The 17448-nt window shown below is 55.0% G+C and overlaps 1 protein-coding gene across 9 annotated transcripts in view; it reads left to right on the plus strand.

Annotated features, from left to right (window-relative positions):
* The window catches only part of CARD11 (caspase recruitment domain family member 11), a 144015-nt gene that overhangs the window by 108346 nt on the left and 18221 nt on the right, over positions 1–17448 (plus strand). For 5 of the 9 annotated variants that reach the window (XM_021935608.2, XM_021935610.2, XM_021935609.2 and 2 more), the window contains 10 exons: positions 946–1125; positions 2098–2250; positions 2897–3022; positions 3660–3857; positions 6284–6460; positions 8254–8305; positions 10944–11026; positions 12463–12563; positions 14395–14447; positions 17063–17198. In XM_021935608.2, coding sequence (XP_021791300.2) covers positions 946–1125; positions 2098–2250; positions 2897–3022; positions 3660–3857; positions 6284–6460; positions 8254–8305; positions 10944–11026; positions 12463–12563; positions 14395–14447; positions 17063–17198 — 1259 coding nt within the window. The remainder of the gene's footprint in view (positions 1–945; positions 1126–2097; positions 2251–2896; positions 3023–3659; positions 3858–6283; positions 6461–8253; positions 8306–10943; positions 11027–12462; positions 12564–14394; positions 14448–17062; positions 17199–17448) is intronic. The other 4 variants (XM_021935611.2, XM_021935612.2, XM_021935613.2 and 1 more) reach the window with 3 other exon arrangements.

Here is a 17448-nt window from a genome sequence, read left to right on the forward strand (position 1 = left end):
TTCTCCTCCTTCTCCTTCTTCTTTCTCTTCTCCTTCTCCTCCTCCTCCCCTCCTCCCCCTTATTCTCCTTCTTCTTCCTCCTCTTCTTTCTTCTCCTCCACCTTCTTATTTCTTCTTCTTCTCCGTCTCCTCCTCCTTCTCCTCCTCCTTCATCTTCTTCCTCTTTCTCTTCCTCTTCCTCTTCCTCTGCTCCTTCCTCCTCCTCCTCTCATCCTCCTCGTCTTTCTTCTCCTCCCCCTCTTCTTCCTCTTCTTCCTCTTCCTCTCCTTCCTCCTCTTCCTCTTCTTCTCCTTTCTCTTCTTCTGCTTCCTCTTCTTCTTCCTCTTCTTCCTCTACTTTTCTTCTTCTCCTCCTTCTCCTGGTTTTTCTTTCTTTTTCCTCTTCCTCCTCCTCCTCCTCTTCCTTTTTAGCAACAGTGCTATTTATCCAAATAAAATCTGTATGAAACCCCAAAGAACAAACCACACAAGCAGAGCTGTTCTGGGATGTGAAGTCAGGGTGGACGCTGAGAACCCCGATTTCTCAACCGTCTCCTCCTTCCCCCTGGATAACCCTAGGATTCTTCAGGGGAATCCTTGAGTTCCGAGGATCAGAATTTGAAAAACCCATCAGAGAAGGGTGTTGACGTGAGAAACACCAACTTGGATCTCTTTTATCCCAAAATCCATAACCTGTTCCGCCCGACAAAGGTTGAGGGAATTTTCTCTGAGGTCTGTAGCCCCTTTAGAGCTATTTCTAAATAGACTAATCAGGAACTCTCCATCAATAGGGAGATGACGGTTGGTTTTACTGGAGAAGGTTTCTTGAAGCCCTTCTCTGCCCCGAAAGAAGGAGGGGCATAACTCAGGTTATGCTGCCAGCCCAGTGGAATCTGGGGTAGCGTTGCCTTTTCTGAGTGTTTCTTGCCACCTGCCTTCTCCCCTCGGCACCCTTGGGGTGTTTCAGATCGATCAGCTAAAGCACCGGTTGAATAAGATGGAGGAGGAATGTAAGCTGGAGAGAAATCAGTCTCTGAAACTGAAGAATGACATTGAAAATCGGCCCAAGAAGGAGCAGGTTCTGGAACTGGAGCGGGAGAATGAAATGCTGAAGACCAAAAACCAGGAACTGCAGTCCATCATCCAGGTGAGGGCCTGGGGGCGGGGCCAGCGCGGGCAGCGGGAGGGTGAGGGCTTGGGGTTGGGGGAGACGACGCACCTGCCAGGATGTGAGTCCCAGAGCCTCACTCACACCACGCTGACTGCAGGATCACAGACATGCATGCCATCCTTGGGCACCTTTGTCTCCTCCTCTGTAAAGCGGTGACCACCCCACCACGCATTTGTCAGAGACAGGAGATCATACTTGGGAAAACATGTCCTTGTTTGAAGCACTCCAGGAAAATCACCATCCATGTGGAAATCAATGCCCTGGGCACTGTGGGAAGAGACAAGGACCTCTGGGAAACCTACACGCCCTTAAAGATTTCAGAAAACTCAACTCTAAGCTCTGTGCCACTTGTTCCAACCTCAAATGCCTCCCCGCACTTGTCAAAGTGGAATCACTTGTGGGCATGGAGGAGGAAGCTGCCGAGGAGTGACATCCCAAAACATATCTGCAAAACATATCTGCAGGGCAAGAAAAAAAACATGCATCCTCTGGCTCCCTCCAGAACAGTCCCGACCAGGAGCGGCTGCCTGGTATTTAAGGCTCTCTTTCGGAGCCGAGGATGAACCCAGCTTCACCAGAACAGATTCCTCAGTATTTCAGGGACAGCATCTAAAAAGCCGATCCAGCTTCCCTTTGCTGTCACCTGTGAAGTGTTCTAGGTGCACCAATTGCTTCTCTGCGCTCTAATAAGTGCCAGGGAGAACAAAAGGCCCAGGATACTCCCAAGCAGAAGCCAGTTTTCTGCTTCTTTCCAGGCAATAAATTTCTTAAATGATAAGCTTCTTAGAGACCCCAAGGGACATACATCTCTTCTTGCCTCTACCTTCCAGACACAGAACCTTCTGCTCTGTCCATGTCTGTTTCTGGCTCTTCTGTCCCCCACCTTCCAGGACCACTTGGCTCCCCACCCCGACCCTGACCCTGTTAAACCTCCTCCCTCCCACCCAGGCTGGAAAGCGCAGCCTGCCAGACTCCGACAAGGCCATCCTGGACATCCTGGAACACGACCGCAAGGAGGCCCTGGAGGACCGGCAGGAGCTGGTCAACAGGATCTACAACCTGCAGGAGGAGGCCCGCCAGGCGGAGGAGCTGCGGGACAAGGTGGGAGCGGGGAGCGCCTGCCCAGCGGTGCCCTTGGCCCGCCCCCTTCACACCAGGGGGCAGTGGTGTGTGTCAGCAGGACCTCCCTGACCCCACACTCCTTTCCGGGGACTAGGTCAGACCCCTGGCATAAATCCCCTGTACTTCCCAGTATTCAGCCCCTGGCAGGAGCTGCAGTTTATCAACCAGATGAGGGCCTGGGGGCAGGAGCAATGTGGGCAGAGGAGACGGTGAGGGCTTGGGATTGGGGGAACCAACATACTTGCCAATGTGTGAGTCTCAGAGCCTCACCCACACCTTGCAGATTGCAGGATCCCAGATGTGTCGGCCACCCTTGGGCATTTATAAGCTATTGCACCAGCTGAGCACCAGTGTCCCCCTCCTGATTGAGACTGCACTATCCTCCCATACGTTACCTGGTCTTTAGTGGGTTCATGACAATGCCAAGTTCATTGGTCCCCTACCTTGAGCCCCAGTGGTCAGATAGCCAGTTCTCAGAAGGGCAGGCCATGTCCTGACCATGCCAGCTTAGGGAGGGACAGGCCAGCTCCAGCCAGCCGGCGGGAAGGCACAAGCGGAGAACAGCTTTCAACCCTGACCTATTGATTCCTTGATGCACGTATTGATTTCTCTGTGTTGTTCACAGTACCTGGAGGAGAAGGAGGACCTGGAGCTCAAGTGCTCGACCCTGGGGAAGGACTGTGAAATGTACAAGCACCGGATGAATACGGTCATGCTGCAGCTGGAGGAGGTGGAGCGGGAGCGGGACCAGGTACAGGCACCACCTGCAGCATGCAGGGCGGCAAGACTGCACAGCGGGGCCCACACCCCAGGCCACGGGGTCCTTCAGAGTGTTTTGTCCAGTGCAATGTCACTGACAATGCAGGGATCACTCCTGAATCCATCTTTCCCATTTCTGTTCCAACAATGAATTCTATCCCAAAAGGCTTTTGGAAGTCACAGGCATTTGGGTATCAGGGGGCTCTGAGCTGAGCTCCAGCAGCTCCCACAACCAAGCATGGTTCTTAAATGTTGTCTGTTCTCTCGGGTGAGAGGATGGGTTCAGATCCAGCCCTGTCATTCATAAGGTGTATGCCACCCTGACCTCAGTGCCCTCATCTGTAAAATGAGGAAAATTATGGTAGCACCACCTCATAGGGACAGGCTGTGGCCTTCCAGGGATACTGTATCAAATCTCTCAACACTGAGCCTGCCACTAGCAAGGGTCGAACCATCGGCTCTGTGATCGTGTTAATGAAGAAGGCAGTGACTGACACGCCCAGGAGTCAGGCTGCAGATGAGAGTCACAGACGATGTGGCTGGCCCCTGGGTTGGGGACGATGCCTGTCCCTGGACCCAGCTGGAGTTGACTGGGGTGCAGCCCCCAAAGCAGCCTTTGTCCCCGGCAGGCCTTCCACTCCCGAGACGAAGCCCAGACACAGTACTCGCAGTGCTTAATCGAAAAGGACAAGTACAGGAAGCAGATCCGTGAGCTGGAGGAGAAGAACGACGAGATGAGGATCGAGATGGTGCGGCGGGAGGCCTGCATCGTCAACCTGGAAAGCAAGCTCCGGCGCCTCTCCAAGGACAGCAACAACCTGGACCAGGTGGGCTGGGACAGGCAGGGCCCACGTCTGAAGCCAGGTGCCCCATGGCGCCCACTGAGGGCTGTGACCAGTGGCCGCCTCCCCGTGGGGCCCCACATCTGAAGCCAGGTGCCCCCTGGCGCCCACTGAGGGCTGTGGCCAGTGGCCGCCTCCCCGTGGGGCCCCACATCTGAAGCCAGGTGCCCCCTGGCGCCCACTGAGGGCTGTGGCCAGTTGCCACCTCACAGTGCAATGAATGGCTCCTTATCCTTTGTTTAGTTTTGTTTTGTTTTTGAGACGGGTCTTGCTCTGTTGCCCAGGCTGGAATGCAGTGGCACCATCACAGCTCACTGCAGCTTCAAACTCCTGGGCTCAAGCCATCCTCCCACTTCAGCCTCCCGGGTAACGGGACTAAAGGCACACACCACCATGCCTGACTAATTTTGTATTTTTTTATACAGACAAGGTCTCACTGTTTCCCAGGCTGGTCTTAAACTCCTATCCTCAAGCGATCCTCCCGCTTCAGCCTCCCAAAGTGCTAGACTTACAGCCATGAGCCACTGTGCCCGGTCGGCCCTTCATATTTTTGAAGCCAGAAGTTCCCTCCCACACCCAGCATAATCCACATCTTTTAGTCTTGTGTTTGTGTCTGTTTAGTGATGAGTAGAAGCCACTCATTTTGAAGTTAGAAGATGCAGGGTAGGGCTGGGCACAGTGGTTCATGCCTCTAATCTCAGCATTTTGGGAGGCTGAGGTGGGAGGATCGCTTTAGGACAGGAGTTCAAGACCAGTCTGGGCAACAGAGTGAAAATTTTTTTTAATTTAAAAAATTAAAATTAAAAACATAAATAAGAAGATGCAGGGGGCTGGACGCGATGGCTCATGCCTGTAATCCCAGCACTTTGGGAGGCTGAGGCGGGTGGATCATGAGGTCAGGAGTTCAAGACCAGCCTGACCAACATAGTGAAATCCCGTCTTTACTAAAAATACAAAAAAATTAGCTAGATGTGGTGGTGTGTGCCTGTACTCCAGCTCCTCGGGAGGCTGAGGCAGGAGAATTGCTTGAACCCGGGAGGCAGAGGTTGCAGTGAGCCGAGATCTTGCCACTGCACTCCAGCCTGGTGACAGAGCAAACCTTTGTCTCAAAAAACAAAAAGAAGAAGATGCAGGGTCAAGCCTGACCCAGCCACTTCCTGGCTGAGCAGCCTCCCCGCTTAGGAGCCTCAGTGCCCTCTCAGTTGACCACAGCCAGCTGCTGGCCTCCTACTAGGGTTCCCCCGCACACCTGAACTGTCACTGGGTTTAAGACACCCTGCGGTCATTAGGGTTCCTAGTGCCTGTGAGTAAACCCTCATTTGTCGACAATGTGAATTGCAGAGTGCATTTCCCAGCAGCGCCCCGGGCACTGAGAAGTGAAGGAATGCCTCCTCCAGGGTAGATGTTATCACTTTTATAGCTCTGGGTTTACTGAGCGAGGTCACCTGCAGGTGCCACGCAACGTGCCCTCTGCGCATTACCTCATTTACCCCACAGAACTGTCCTGCATGGAAAGCACATGCTCAGTGTCCTCATTTGCAAAGGAAGGGACCCTGACTGGGTGCGGTGGCTGAGGCCTGTAATCCCAGCACTTTGGGAGGACCCGCATTCCCAGCTGCATTCCTGCATTCCCAGCTGTGTTACAGCGTGAACACAGGCCTGACACGTAGCCCACCGTGCTGCCAGCAGGCCGTGACCGACGCTTCCACCCGTCTGCAGAGTGGGAGTCAAGGACCAGCAGGCGGGTAACGAGATGCGCCAAGGTGGGCTGTGCGTACCCAGGAGTGTTCCGCTGCTATTCTGAGTCCCTGAAGGATTTTGCACAGGGAGTGGGACAAGACGCTTTGAGTTTGGAGGCAGCGCAGCATGAGGGTGCCGTGTGGCTTTGCAGGCCACGTAGTTCCTTCATGCCACAGCACTCCGCTCCCTGTTTTGTAAAAGGTGGTGATTAACAACAACCTCTACTTGTCAGGAAGGATTCAATGAAGTGGCAGCTATGAAGCACTCCAGACAGTACCTAGCACTGTTTTTGTTTTTAACATCATTCAGTCATTCTGAATATTTTTTATATTTTTAGCTCAGGCACAGGGCTAGAAATTGGAAATGTAATGGGGGCAGATGAGATGTAAGGGGTTGAGGCCGGTCAGGAGGCAACGCCTTTACATTGTACAGGAAGACTGGGGCTTGCTTGGGAGACCGGACCAGAAGCCCGGGAGGAGGAGGCATCGTTAGGCTGGAATGGTGGGGCTCAGTGTCTGGGGTTACGGTTGGGGTCAGGAAAGAAGAATGGCCAAAGTGAGCTTCAAGCTCGGGTGGCTGAGGGAATGATGACGCTGTCAGCCCAGCCACTTTGCCTACTGGCGGCACATCACCAAGCCCCATCACTAACGCCAGGTTTTCTCTGTCCCCAGAGTCTGCCCAGGAACCTGCCAGTAACCATCATCTCTCAGGACTTTGGGGACGCCAGTCCCAGGACCAATGGTCAAGAAGCCGACGATTCCTCCACCTCGGAGGAGTCACCCGAAGACAGCAAGTACTTCCTGCCCTACCACCCACCCCAGCGCAGGATGAACCTGAAGGGCATCCAGGTGCATGGGGGTGGAGGGAGGGGCGCAGGTGCAGGGCAGAGGGTCTGGGAGCCGTGGGCCCCTGCAGGCAGCAATGGGGCAGCACAGTCACGCCTGCTTCTGGGTGGGTCTTGGGTGCCCAGACTGTGATTCAACCTATTTCAACCCTGTAAGCTGGAAATCCTGCCAACTCGCTTTTTACTCATTTGTACGTTTTTACTGATTCCTTCACTCTTGTAAATGTAATAGACGTTAAAAGAGAGAGAAAGAAAGACAGGCTGGGCATGGTAGCTCGCATCTGTAATCCCAGCACTTTGGGAGGCCAATGTGGGAGGATCGCTTGAGATCAGGAGTTCCAGACCAGCCTGGGCAACATAGGAAGATCCAGTATCAAAAAAGAAAGAAAGAAAGAGAGAAAGAGAGAGAGGAAAGGAAGGAAGGAAGGAAGGGAAGGAGGGAGGGAAGGAGAAGGAAAAAGGAAAGAAAAGAAATTAGCCAGGCATCGTGGTACATACCTGTAGTCCCAGCTACTCAGGAGGCTGAGGCAGGAGGATCTCCTGAGCCCAAGAGTTGGAGGCTGCCGTGAGCTATGATCGCACTACTATACTCCAGCCTGAGTGAGAGCAAGACCTTGTCTCAATAATAAAAGAGAGAGAGAGAGAGAGAAAAGAAAGAAGAAAGAAAGAAAGAAAGAAAGAAAGAAAGAAAGAAAGAAAGAAAGAAAGAAAGAAAAGGAAAGAGAGAGAGAGAAAGAGACAGAAAGAAAGAAAGAGAATGAAATGAGCATCATTTCCAAATTCAGGCTGGGCACAGTCACTCAAGCCTGTAATCCCAGCACTTTGGGAAGCTGAGGTGGATGGATCATCTGAGGTTAGGAGTTCGATACCAGCCTGGCCAACATGGCGAAATCCCATCTACTAAAAATACAAAAATTAGCTGGACGTGGTTGTGGACACCTGTAGTCCCCACTACTTGGGAGGCTGAGGCAGGAGAATCACTTGAACCCAGCAGGGCAGAGGTTGCAGTGAGCCAAGATCATACCACTGCACTCCAACCTGGGCGATAGAGCAAGACTCTGTCTCAAAAATAATAATAATTATTATTATTATTATTATTATAATCTGTTTATTCTTCACAAATGTATTGAGTGCCAACCACATGCCCGTCACATGTCAGGCACCATCCTGGGAGCTGGAGTTAGCAGTAATCCTGTCGCTTTGCTCAGAATCTCGTGCAACCCAAAGCCCACGGCTGGTTCTCGATGGGGACTAGAGTGAATGAACGAGATGCCACAGCAGGGCCTGACGGTGCCTCCGCCTCTCCCAGCCTTGCACACGCCGAGCCAGAAGGCTGAGGCAGCACATCCGAGCTGACTGAGACCCCGTTAGCACTCCAGGCCGGGGGTGGCCAGGGCACCTGCCCGGCAGCCTCACCCTCTTCTGAAACCCCCTCTGTGTTGTGTACCCAGCTCTGCTCAGCCTCACACTCCCCGCACATCACTTGGTCCCCTCCGCTGCTCTTGGCTTTTGTCCTGTCTTCTGCCATGAGCCATATTGCACGGCTGCCCTGGGAAGAAAGCTTGTCTGTACCAGCAGCTGCCTGATTCAAGCCCAGGGGAGCCGCTGTGTCTTGTCATCCCAGCCACAGGAGATGAGCATCGGTCCGTGCGTTCCGGGCCAACCCAGGCGGCTATATGACGAGGGACAGGATGGCTGACCTCACTTTATTTTTTTTCTAAGCCCCAGTGACATGTGTCTAGGGCCCTGTTTGATTTGTGTCTCGTGTCTTGTTTCTTCCCCTCCCCTCCCTTTTAGCTGCAGAGAGCCAAATCCCCCATCAGCCTGAAGCGAACATCAGATTTTCAAGGTTAGTGAGATGCCCGGATCTCTCTCGGCCTGTCTCATCTGTCACTCTGTCTCTCTCAGTCCATCTGTTTCTCCCACTGTAGCGATCAATCCTGCAGGGTAAACATGGCAGGCTTTCGGGGGTCTCAGGGTGGTGGGGGTCCATCCAAATAGCAGTTAATGTTCATCGTCATTCGAAGCAGGCAGAAGCCCCGAGCCCTGAAAGGTTCCCTCTGTGGTTCCCTCCACACCTCCCCGCCTCTCCCGGTGGGTCTGTCCGGAACCCCTGGTGCATTAGCCGAACTGTGCGTTTTGCCTGTGGCTTCTCAGTGAGAGGAATCTTTGACCCTCTCCAGACTTCGCTGGGTGGTCCCCCACAGGACCTCACAGGAGGCTGGTTCGTTCGTCAGTCCCTGGTTCTCCAAGACACACCGCCTTCAGAATCTTCTCTTTTGTCCTCACCATGTCTCTGGGAGTGACAGATCGGCTAGAAGGGTTTGCCTAAGCAAATCAAGCACCTACTATGTGCCAGGTGCTGGAAGGCCCAAGTAGATGCCCATAGACCCCACACACTGAGGCAGGGCCACAGCCAGGAGGCGGAAAGTGCATGGGTCCAGAGAGTGGTTGGACAAAGGTCAGAGAAGGATCCATCAAGAAGGGTACATTTGGCCGGGCGCGGTGGCTCACACCTGTAATCCCAGCACTTTGGGAGGCCAAGGCAGGCAGATCACCTGAGGTCAGGAGTTTAAGACCAGCCTGGTCAACGTGATGAAACTCCGTCTCTACTAAAAATACAAAAAGTAGCTGGGTGTGGTGGCAGACGCCTGTAATCCCAGCTACTCGGGAGGCTGAGGCAGGAGAATCACTTGAGCCCAGAAGGTGGAGGTTGCAGTGAGCCAAGATGGCACCACTGCACTCCAGCCTGAGCAACAGAGTGAGATGCTGTCGAGAGAGAGAGAAGAAAAGAAAGAAGAAAAGAAAGAAAAGAAAAGAGAGAAAAAGGTGGGGGTGGGGTGTATATGTAAACTGGGGCTGGAAAAGGGAGACTTTTGGTGGAGGGACACAGTGTCAGGTCAGAGAGGGGCCCGTAAACAGAGGTGTGGAGACCAGGAGGTGCACGGGGCAGAAGCTGCCCTGCCACCCCAGAGTGCAAAGCAGGAAAGCACTGGGCTGAGACTGTGGGTGCCTCGCTGAAGAGATGGACTTCATCCCGCACGGCAAGGATGAAGCCTCCCCCAGGTGGCTTTGGGGTGAGCAGGAGAGTGAAGAGTGCAGACCCATGCTTAAGGCTGTTCTCTCTGGGCATGGAGGTAGAGGAGGGAGGCCAGGGCAGGGGGCCCCGTCCAGCTCCCTCACGGCCACATCCGGTGTCTCAACAGCCTTCTTTATCAGAAGGGAGGTGCAAAGGGCCTGGGGCCTGCAGGAAGCAGAGAAGGGGATTGCACCAAAGGGAAAGGACAGGATGTCGTGGCCATGGGGCTTCTTCGCTCCTCATCAGACCTTAGGCTGCCCAGTGCCAGGTGCTGGGGGCCCAGGGAAGGACAGCATATGGTTCCTCCCTACAAGACATCCGCTGATGGGGGTGCATGTTCGTATATCTGTCTGTGCACACAACGCGGGCACACACAGCAAGGGTGGGAGCAAGGAGGGGACACAGACAGCAAAGCCGTCAGACGAGGGCTGAGAGGACGTGCACATGGTCCCCAGGCAACCTGCAGCAGAGCCAGGGGTTGGGGCAGGGACATCAAGGGAGGCTTCACCCTCTCTCCCTCTAGAGTGCCATCCGGGGCCCCAGCTCATCCCCCAACACCCTCTCCTGCTGCGGAACACCGTCCCGGGGCCACAGCCTCGTCCACCCCACCAGCCCCGACCCACCTCACCTTCCTCCCCAAGTCCCAGCCTCTGAACGGCACTGCTGCGTGCTCTGGGCTGCAGCCCCAGCCGCCCGTATGTTTGTGTAGAGAGGTTTCCACAGACTTGGCCCCCAGTTTGTCCTCATCCCCATCAGCCAGCCCTGCTTGTCAGGGAGAGGCAGAGTCCATGGTGATGGCAGAGAATTGGACGGGAAGATTCAGGCCCCGGTTGTCCATTGTTCACAGAAAATGCCAGCCAGGGACCCCACACAAGTCCTCAGAGACACATGGCATTGTCCAGCTTTGACCCAGGCTGCCCAGGGGCTGACCCTTGCTGGGAGCTGGGATATGTTGGCAAACGAGACCCACCCCCCCACCAGGAGCCTACTGTGGTGGGGGGAGACGGGAAAAGAAGAGATAATTTTATGCCTGGGATATCAGCGCTTTGGGAGGCTAAGGCAGGAGGATCGCTTGAGGCCAAGAGTTCAAGACCAACCTGGGCAACATAGCAAGACGCCATCTCTATAAAAAACTTAATAAAAAACAAGAGGAGGTTTCTGAGGGCTCTTTCTCCAGCAGATGCCACAGAGAGGGGAGGGAGCCCCCAAGGGAGAGAAGAGGCCCCGGACCCACCTCATTAGAAGGAGGTTTGGGATGACACCAGACAGCCCCACGTGTCTATTGGCCATGGGCTCTGACTTCCCTTTCCCTGCCTTTTCTCTCTCTTCCATCTCTCTTCCACCTCAAACCCTCCCCGGCCCCCTTCTCCTTTCTCTGTCTCTCCCACCTTGTCTCTCATGAGGACAGCCAAGGGGCACGAGGAAGAAGGCACGGACGCCAGCCCCAGCTCCTGTGGATCTCTGCCCATCACCAACTCCTTCACCAAGATGGTGAGCTGCGGCCTCTGCCCGACCTGCGGGTCCCCTCCGTTGTCTTTCCCTGCAGAACACTGTCCAGGGCCCCAGCTCATGCCCACCACCCACTCTCCCTCCAGAGCTCATCCCACCACCCTCTCCCACTGCAGAATGCCATCCAGGGCCCCAGCTGGTCCTCACCACCCACTCCCCCTGCAGAATGCCATCCAGGGCCCCAGCTGGTCCCCACCACCCACTCCCCCTGCAGAATGCCATCCAGGGCCGCAGCTTATCCCCACCACCCTCTCTCCCTCCAGAGTGCCATCCAGGGCCCCAGCTGGTCTCCACCACCCTCTCTCCCTCCAGAGTGCCATCCGGGGCCCCAGCTCATCCCCCAACACCTTCTCCTGCTGCGGAACACCATCCTGGGGCCCCAGCCTCGTCCACCCCACCAGCCCCGACCCACCTCGCCTTCCTCCCCGAGTCCCAGCCTCTGAACGGCGCTGCTGCATGCTCTGGGCTGCAGCCCCAGCCTCCCTTATGTTTATTTAGAGAGGTTTCCACAGCCTCGCAATGTATTTACACCTTCTTGCCGCCTCCTTTCCCAATTTAACACTTGGTGGGAGGAGGAGCTGGGCCTCCCAGGGGCTGTCACGCATGGCACAGGCGGTGAAAATTCTGCCGCAACTTCTCAGCCCCTGGCAACTCCAGCAGCCTGGGGATCCGGTGGCAGGCAGGGCACAGAGCTGGGAGCAGCTGGAGCCGCTACAGAGCTGAGGCTCGGGGCCCCCTCACCAGCCCAGAACCCCTACCCGGGCAGAGCCGGGCAGGGTCCCAACCACTGCATCCAGCATTGCCCACTCCCCACCAGGCAGCAGAAGGCCCAGGATTAGAAATTGTAACCCCGAGGGGAAGCCCTGAGAAGCTTGTCAGCTCAGCTTCCAAAATCAGGCCCTGGGGGAGGCAGAGATTTTATAATGATTCCTGTCTGATGGCGGCCCTGGGTGGCAGAATCCCAGGCTCTTACTAAGAGCAGCTCTGGCCAGGAGCCAGCAGGCCTGCTTTCAAAGGTCGCCCTCCAGCAGCTGTGCCGTCCGGGGGCACCATTGCCCTTCCCACGCCCCAGGCCCACACTGTTCACCATGTTTAGAGCAGGTGCCCACAGCAGGTGCAGCCCGAGAGCCTCGAGCTCAGCCCGTGCACCATGGCAAGGCAGCGCCCCAGTCCGCCAGTCGGCCAGCTCCTGCCTGCGTCCTCCCTGTGAGCAGATGTGCAAGCAGATGTGTTCCAAGCTCGGCGGCTGCGGCCGCGCCGGGCTGAGCACGAGCCTGCTCCAGCCAAGGTCGCCCCTGAGAGCCAGCTCGCTGCCCCCACGCCGCCTGAGTAGGAGGCGGGCATGATTTTGTGTTGAATTTAGTCCCTGCGTGTGTCATATTTACGCACCCGTAACGTGTGTGTGTCTGTGTCTGAAGCAGCCCCCCCGGAGCCGCAGCAGCATCATGTCAATCACCGCTGAGCCCCCGGGAAACGACTCCATCGTCAGACGCTACAAGGAGGACGCGCCCCATCGCAGGTGGGTGGCAGGTGAGGGAGGACTGGGCGTTTGCCCCATGCCACCATGCCAAGCCTCCTTACCCCGTCTCCGGGCCAGTCCATGCTTGCTGACCCAGCCATCCTCAAAGCTACCCTAAAAGGCAGGGTGCTGCTCATCGTACAGATGAGGAGGCTGAGGCTCGGAGGAGGTAAGTGGCCGCCCCAGGTTCACCGAGCTGCCTATCCAAGGACGAAACCCATGACCCATGGCTCCATGCTGACCAGAAATCAGGTCCTGGGGCCCCACGGCCCCAGGGCTTGGCATTTTCTGCCAAAGAATAAGAAACTTAAGGCTGGGCATGGTGGCTCATGCCTGTAATCCCAGCACTTTGGGATTACAAGGCCAAGGCGGGTGGATCACCTGAGGTCAGGAGTTCAAGACCAGCCTGACCAATCTGGTGAAACTCCATCTCTACTAACATTACAAAAATTAGCTGGGTATGGTGGCGGGCGCCTGTAGTCCCAGCTACTTGGGAGGCTGAGACAGGAGAATCGCTTGAACCCGGCAGGTAGAGGTTGCAGTGAGCCGAGATCGTGCCCCTGCACTCCAGCCTGGGCGACAAAGCGAGACTCCATCTCAAAAAAAAAAAAGAAAGAAACTCATGAATGGCTTCTCCAATCTCCTCTCTCACCTTCCTTACTTCCCGAAAACCATTAGTGTCCTCACAAGGAGAACTACAGTAGAAGTATGCCTGCGCTATGGGTGTTTCCAGCCTGCCAGGATTTGGCATGTCACCTACAAAGTCAGAGGTTGTTGGGCAGTTTCCCGAAGGGCAGAGAGCAAGCAGTGGCCGAGGAGGCTGGATCCACACCCCGGGTCCTGCTGGGGCCTGGGTTTGGGCCTCTCAGCATGGCCTTCCCTGGTTGGCTCCAGAGATCAGCAGCAAAGATCTGCTTAGGCCAGGCACAGTGGCTCACACCTGTAATCCCAACACTTTGGGAGGCTGAGGTGGGTGGATCACCTGAGGTCAGGAGTTCAAGACCAGACTCGCCAACATGGCAAAACCCCATCTCCACTAAAAATTAAAAAATAAAAAATAAAAATAGCTGGGCACGGTGGCATGTACCTGTAATCCTAGCTACTGGGGAGGCTGAGGCAGGAGAATCGCTTGAACCCGAGAGGCAGAGGTTGCAGTGAGCCAAGATCGCACCATTGCACTCCAGCCTGGGTGACAGGAGCAAAACTCCATCTCAAAAATTAAAAAAATAAAAATAAAAAACAGACCCACGCCAGCCCCTCCACCAGCAGCTGTGTTGTGGGGCCTCCCTCTGGCCAGCCGGGGGCAGGTGTTGAAAGCAGCTTTCAGAAGCCACATGTGGCGTCTGCACCAAAGCCACCTGCGCCTTGAAGCACTATTGCAAAAACCACATGCAGACAATTGAGAACTCCAGAGCACAGCAAGCCTGCTCTGTCCACTCCTGCTGAGGGGCGCTCTGCTCCCAGACCCATCACACAGGGCAGATGGATCTCTGTCCTGTACCATGTCAGAGAAGAGTGAGAGAGACGTAAACAGCAGGTGGGGCCAGTGGGGCCGGTGGGGCCTCTGTTCACCTGCCCTGGCTTCCCTCCTCCCCCACTGGAGGATGCAACCTCCAAGGCCTCAGGGCCACCCACCCTTCCGGGGAGGCTCCTGCCTCCTCCACCCCTCCTTGTCCCAAACTCCTCCACCCACACTGCCCTCTCAGAGGCAAGGCCACTCAGAAGCCCGGAACCTTCCAGAAGCTTCCCTCTCCCTCACCTGCACGCACGTGCGCGCACACACACACACACTCACACGCATGCTTTCCCTGCCCTCCCTTGTGTCTTGCAGCACAGTCGAAGAAGACAATGACAGCGGCGGGTTTGACGCCTTAGACCTGGACGGTACGTGCCTCTCAGATCCAGGAGGGTCCTGGGTAGGACGGGTCACAGAGGGTCACAGGTGGAGGGTCACAGGTCCTTAAGACCTACTATGTGGAATGGACTCAGAGTCACTCTTGAACACAGAAGATAAGCCTCTGTCCCCCAGGGGGCTTGCCCGTGGCCAAGAGACGCCCTGTGAGCTTGTTCTTTATCTTGTAGGTAACGGGGGCCCATCCAGCTGTTGTGCAGAGGGCTCGAGCTAGGTCTGGGCTTTTAAAAAGCGTAGCTCTCACGTACTGTAGCCAGGCACCATGGAGGGGCTCGACCTGCATACCTGATCCAGTTTAATCTCAACAACCGCTCTCAGAAATGCTATTGTTACCCTCATTTTATAGATAAAGAAAGGAGCCTCAGACACAGGAAAGAACAGGAGGGCAGAGGGTGGGCTGGGAGCAGGGCATTCTCGTAAGAAATTCATGTATTGAGCTGTTAACCAGTCTGTGCAAAAGGAGTACAGAATGCAGATGGAGAGGCCGATAGTGGAGGGCAAGGCCAGGGGGAGAGGCCAAGCTTGGAGGTGCAAGGCTGTGGGGAGAAAGATCTCGGCGTTCGGCTCGTCGATCAAAGGCGCATCAAAAGTCGGCTGTCGAAAAAACTCCGCTCGAAAGGCAAAATCGCGGATAAATCCGGAAAAATCTGGCATCGAGATCCGAGAAAAAACAAAATCATAAGATCAGGAAAAATCATCACGGATAAAAATCCTCGAGATCAAAATCACTCGAGAATCAGGCGCGGAAAAATCTTGCATAAGATCAAAATCAAGAAATCATCGGATCAGGCATCCGGCACTCAAACAAAATCCGAAAATAAAATCAGAAAAACAAAACAAAGTCAAAAATCAAAAAATCCGGATCAAAATCGCGTCGAGATCAAGAGAAAATCATCGAGATCCGGCGGAAATCATCGGATCGAAATCAAAATCCTCGTCAGATCTCTCAGCACGGGGAGGGTGGCAGCATCCCCTGGCCCGACAGAGCTGGCAGCAGGGAGACCCCAGTGGCTCAGAATCCTCGGGTGTGCCCTGCCAGCCCCCTCTCTTCAGGGCTCCCCAGCCTTTGCCAGCTAAGGCTGCCAACCCGATAAGCAGATGAGTGGTCCTCTTTAATGGGGAAGCATCAGCTATCAGGAGTGTTAAAGAGAGGTTAGCACCTAATCGAGGCTGGGTAATGAGAAAATTGAAGAGTTTGGAAGGGAGAGAATCGGGCAACCGTCAGAGTATTTTGCAGTGTTGGGAAAATTCCATTTGCAGAAGAAACCTTTGTTATCTGTCGAGCAGGTTTGCAGTTCCTCATTCCAGCCACCGGAGGAGTTCTATGCAGCAGATGTCTTTCCCCAGGTATTTCGGGTCCACCTGGGGTGAGATAGAGGGAGGAGGGCCTCCTGGGGGCCAGACCCTCCCTCTTCCTGCCCTGCTTCAGGCCCCTGCAGGTCAGGAAGCTGATGGGCGATGGTGGTGCCAAGGGTACCAAAAAATGAGGCCCTGGGGGCCCAACTCAAAACAGAATGAAACAGCCACGGTGCCTCATGCCTGTAATCCCAGCACTTTGAGAGAGCCAAGGCAGGTGGATCACTTGAGACTATTAAAGTGACATAGCAAGACCCTGCACTCTACAAAAAAAAAAATTAGCCAGGCATGGTGGCATACCCTATAGTCCCAGCTCCTTGGGAAGCCCACGATGGGAGGAGGACAAGCGAGCAGAAATTCAAAACCGGCGCAGACAGCATAGTAAGACCCCATCTCTATTTTAAAAAAATGTTTTAATTATCGGGGACATGGGTAGGGTGTGCACCTGTAGTCCCAGCTACTCCAGAGACTGAAGGGAGGATCACTTGAGCCCAGGAGGTTGAAGCTACAGTGAGCTATGATCACCGCACTGCAACCTGGGCAACAGAGCAAGAGCCCCTCTAAAAAAAAAAAAAAAAAAAAAAAAACTAGAACAAGCAACTGCTAATGGGAAGTCCCCCTTTTCCAGATACCAAAAAAAAAAAAAAAGATCTTAAAACCAGATACCTGGGCGGGTCACGGTGGCTCAAGCCTGTAATACCAGCACTTTGGGAGGCGAGGCAGATTGGATCCACCCGAGGTCAGGAGATGAGACCATCCCTGTGCTGCAGGTGAGCAACCCGTCTCTAAAATACAAAAACTAGCGAGGCCCGAGGTGGCGGGCGCCCGTAGTCCCAGCTAAGCCCCAGGAGGCTGCGGCAGGAGAATGGCGTGAACCCAGGAGGCGGAGCTTGCAGTGAGCTGAGATCCAGCCACTGCACTCCAGCCTGGGCGACAGAGCGAGACTCAGTCTCAAAAAACAAAAAACAAAAAACAAAACCAGATACCTGATAAGGCTTCCCACTAAGAGGAAGCTCCTGGAGGCTGAGGAAGGTCTGTGTTGGAGACATTCAATGTGGGACTCAGCCTTCTGTGCTAGGGAACCTCAGAGACCCATCTCCCAGGAGGCTGCCCAGGAGGAGCAGGGCAAGAGGCTCCGAGCCTGCCCCAGTGCCAGGGCCACCCCAGCAGGTCCCGGCACTGTCTGCGGAGCTCCCCGCCACCCCGGTACTGATGGGCCCTTGTCCCTCTGCAGATGACAGTCACGAACGCTACTCCTTCGGACCCTCCTCCGTTCACTCCTCCTCCTCCTCCCACCAATCCGAGGGCCTGGATGCCTATGACCTGGAGCAGGTCAACCTCATGTTCAGGAAGTTCTCTCTGGAAAGGTACCCTGGTGAAGGGGAAGCTGGGGTTGAGGGTGGGGATGGGATAAAGACCCCTCACCCCCTCACTCCCCTGCAAAGGGGACCATTCATGTGGCCCTTGTTCTCCTAGAGCCAGCACCAGAATCGTAGCATTCCCGAGTCAGAAATCACTTCCTGGCCGGGCGCGTTGCTCACACCTATAATCCCTGCACTTTGGGAGGCCAAGGCGGGAGGATTGCTTGAGCCCAGGAGTTCCAGACCAGCCTGGGCA

Source organism: Papio anubis, chromosome 4 (assembly GCF_008728515.1).
Source record: "Papio anubis isolate 15944 chromosome 4, Panubis1.0, whole genome shotgun sequence".
Classification (NCBI taxonomy): Eukaryota; Metazoa; Chordata; class Mammalia; order Primates; family Cercopithecidae; genus Papio; species Papio anubis.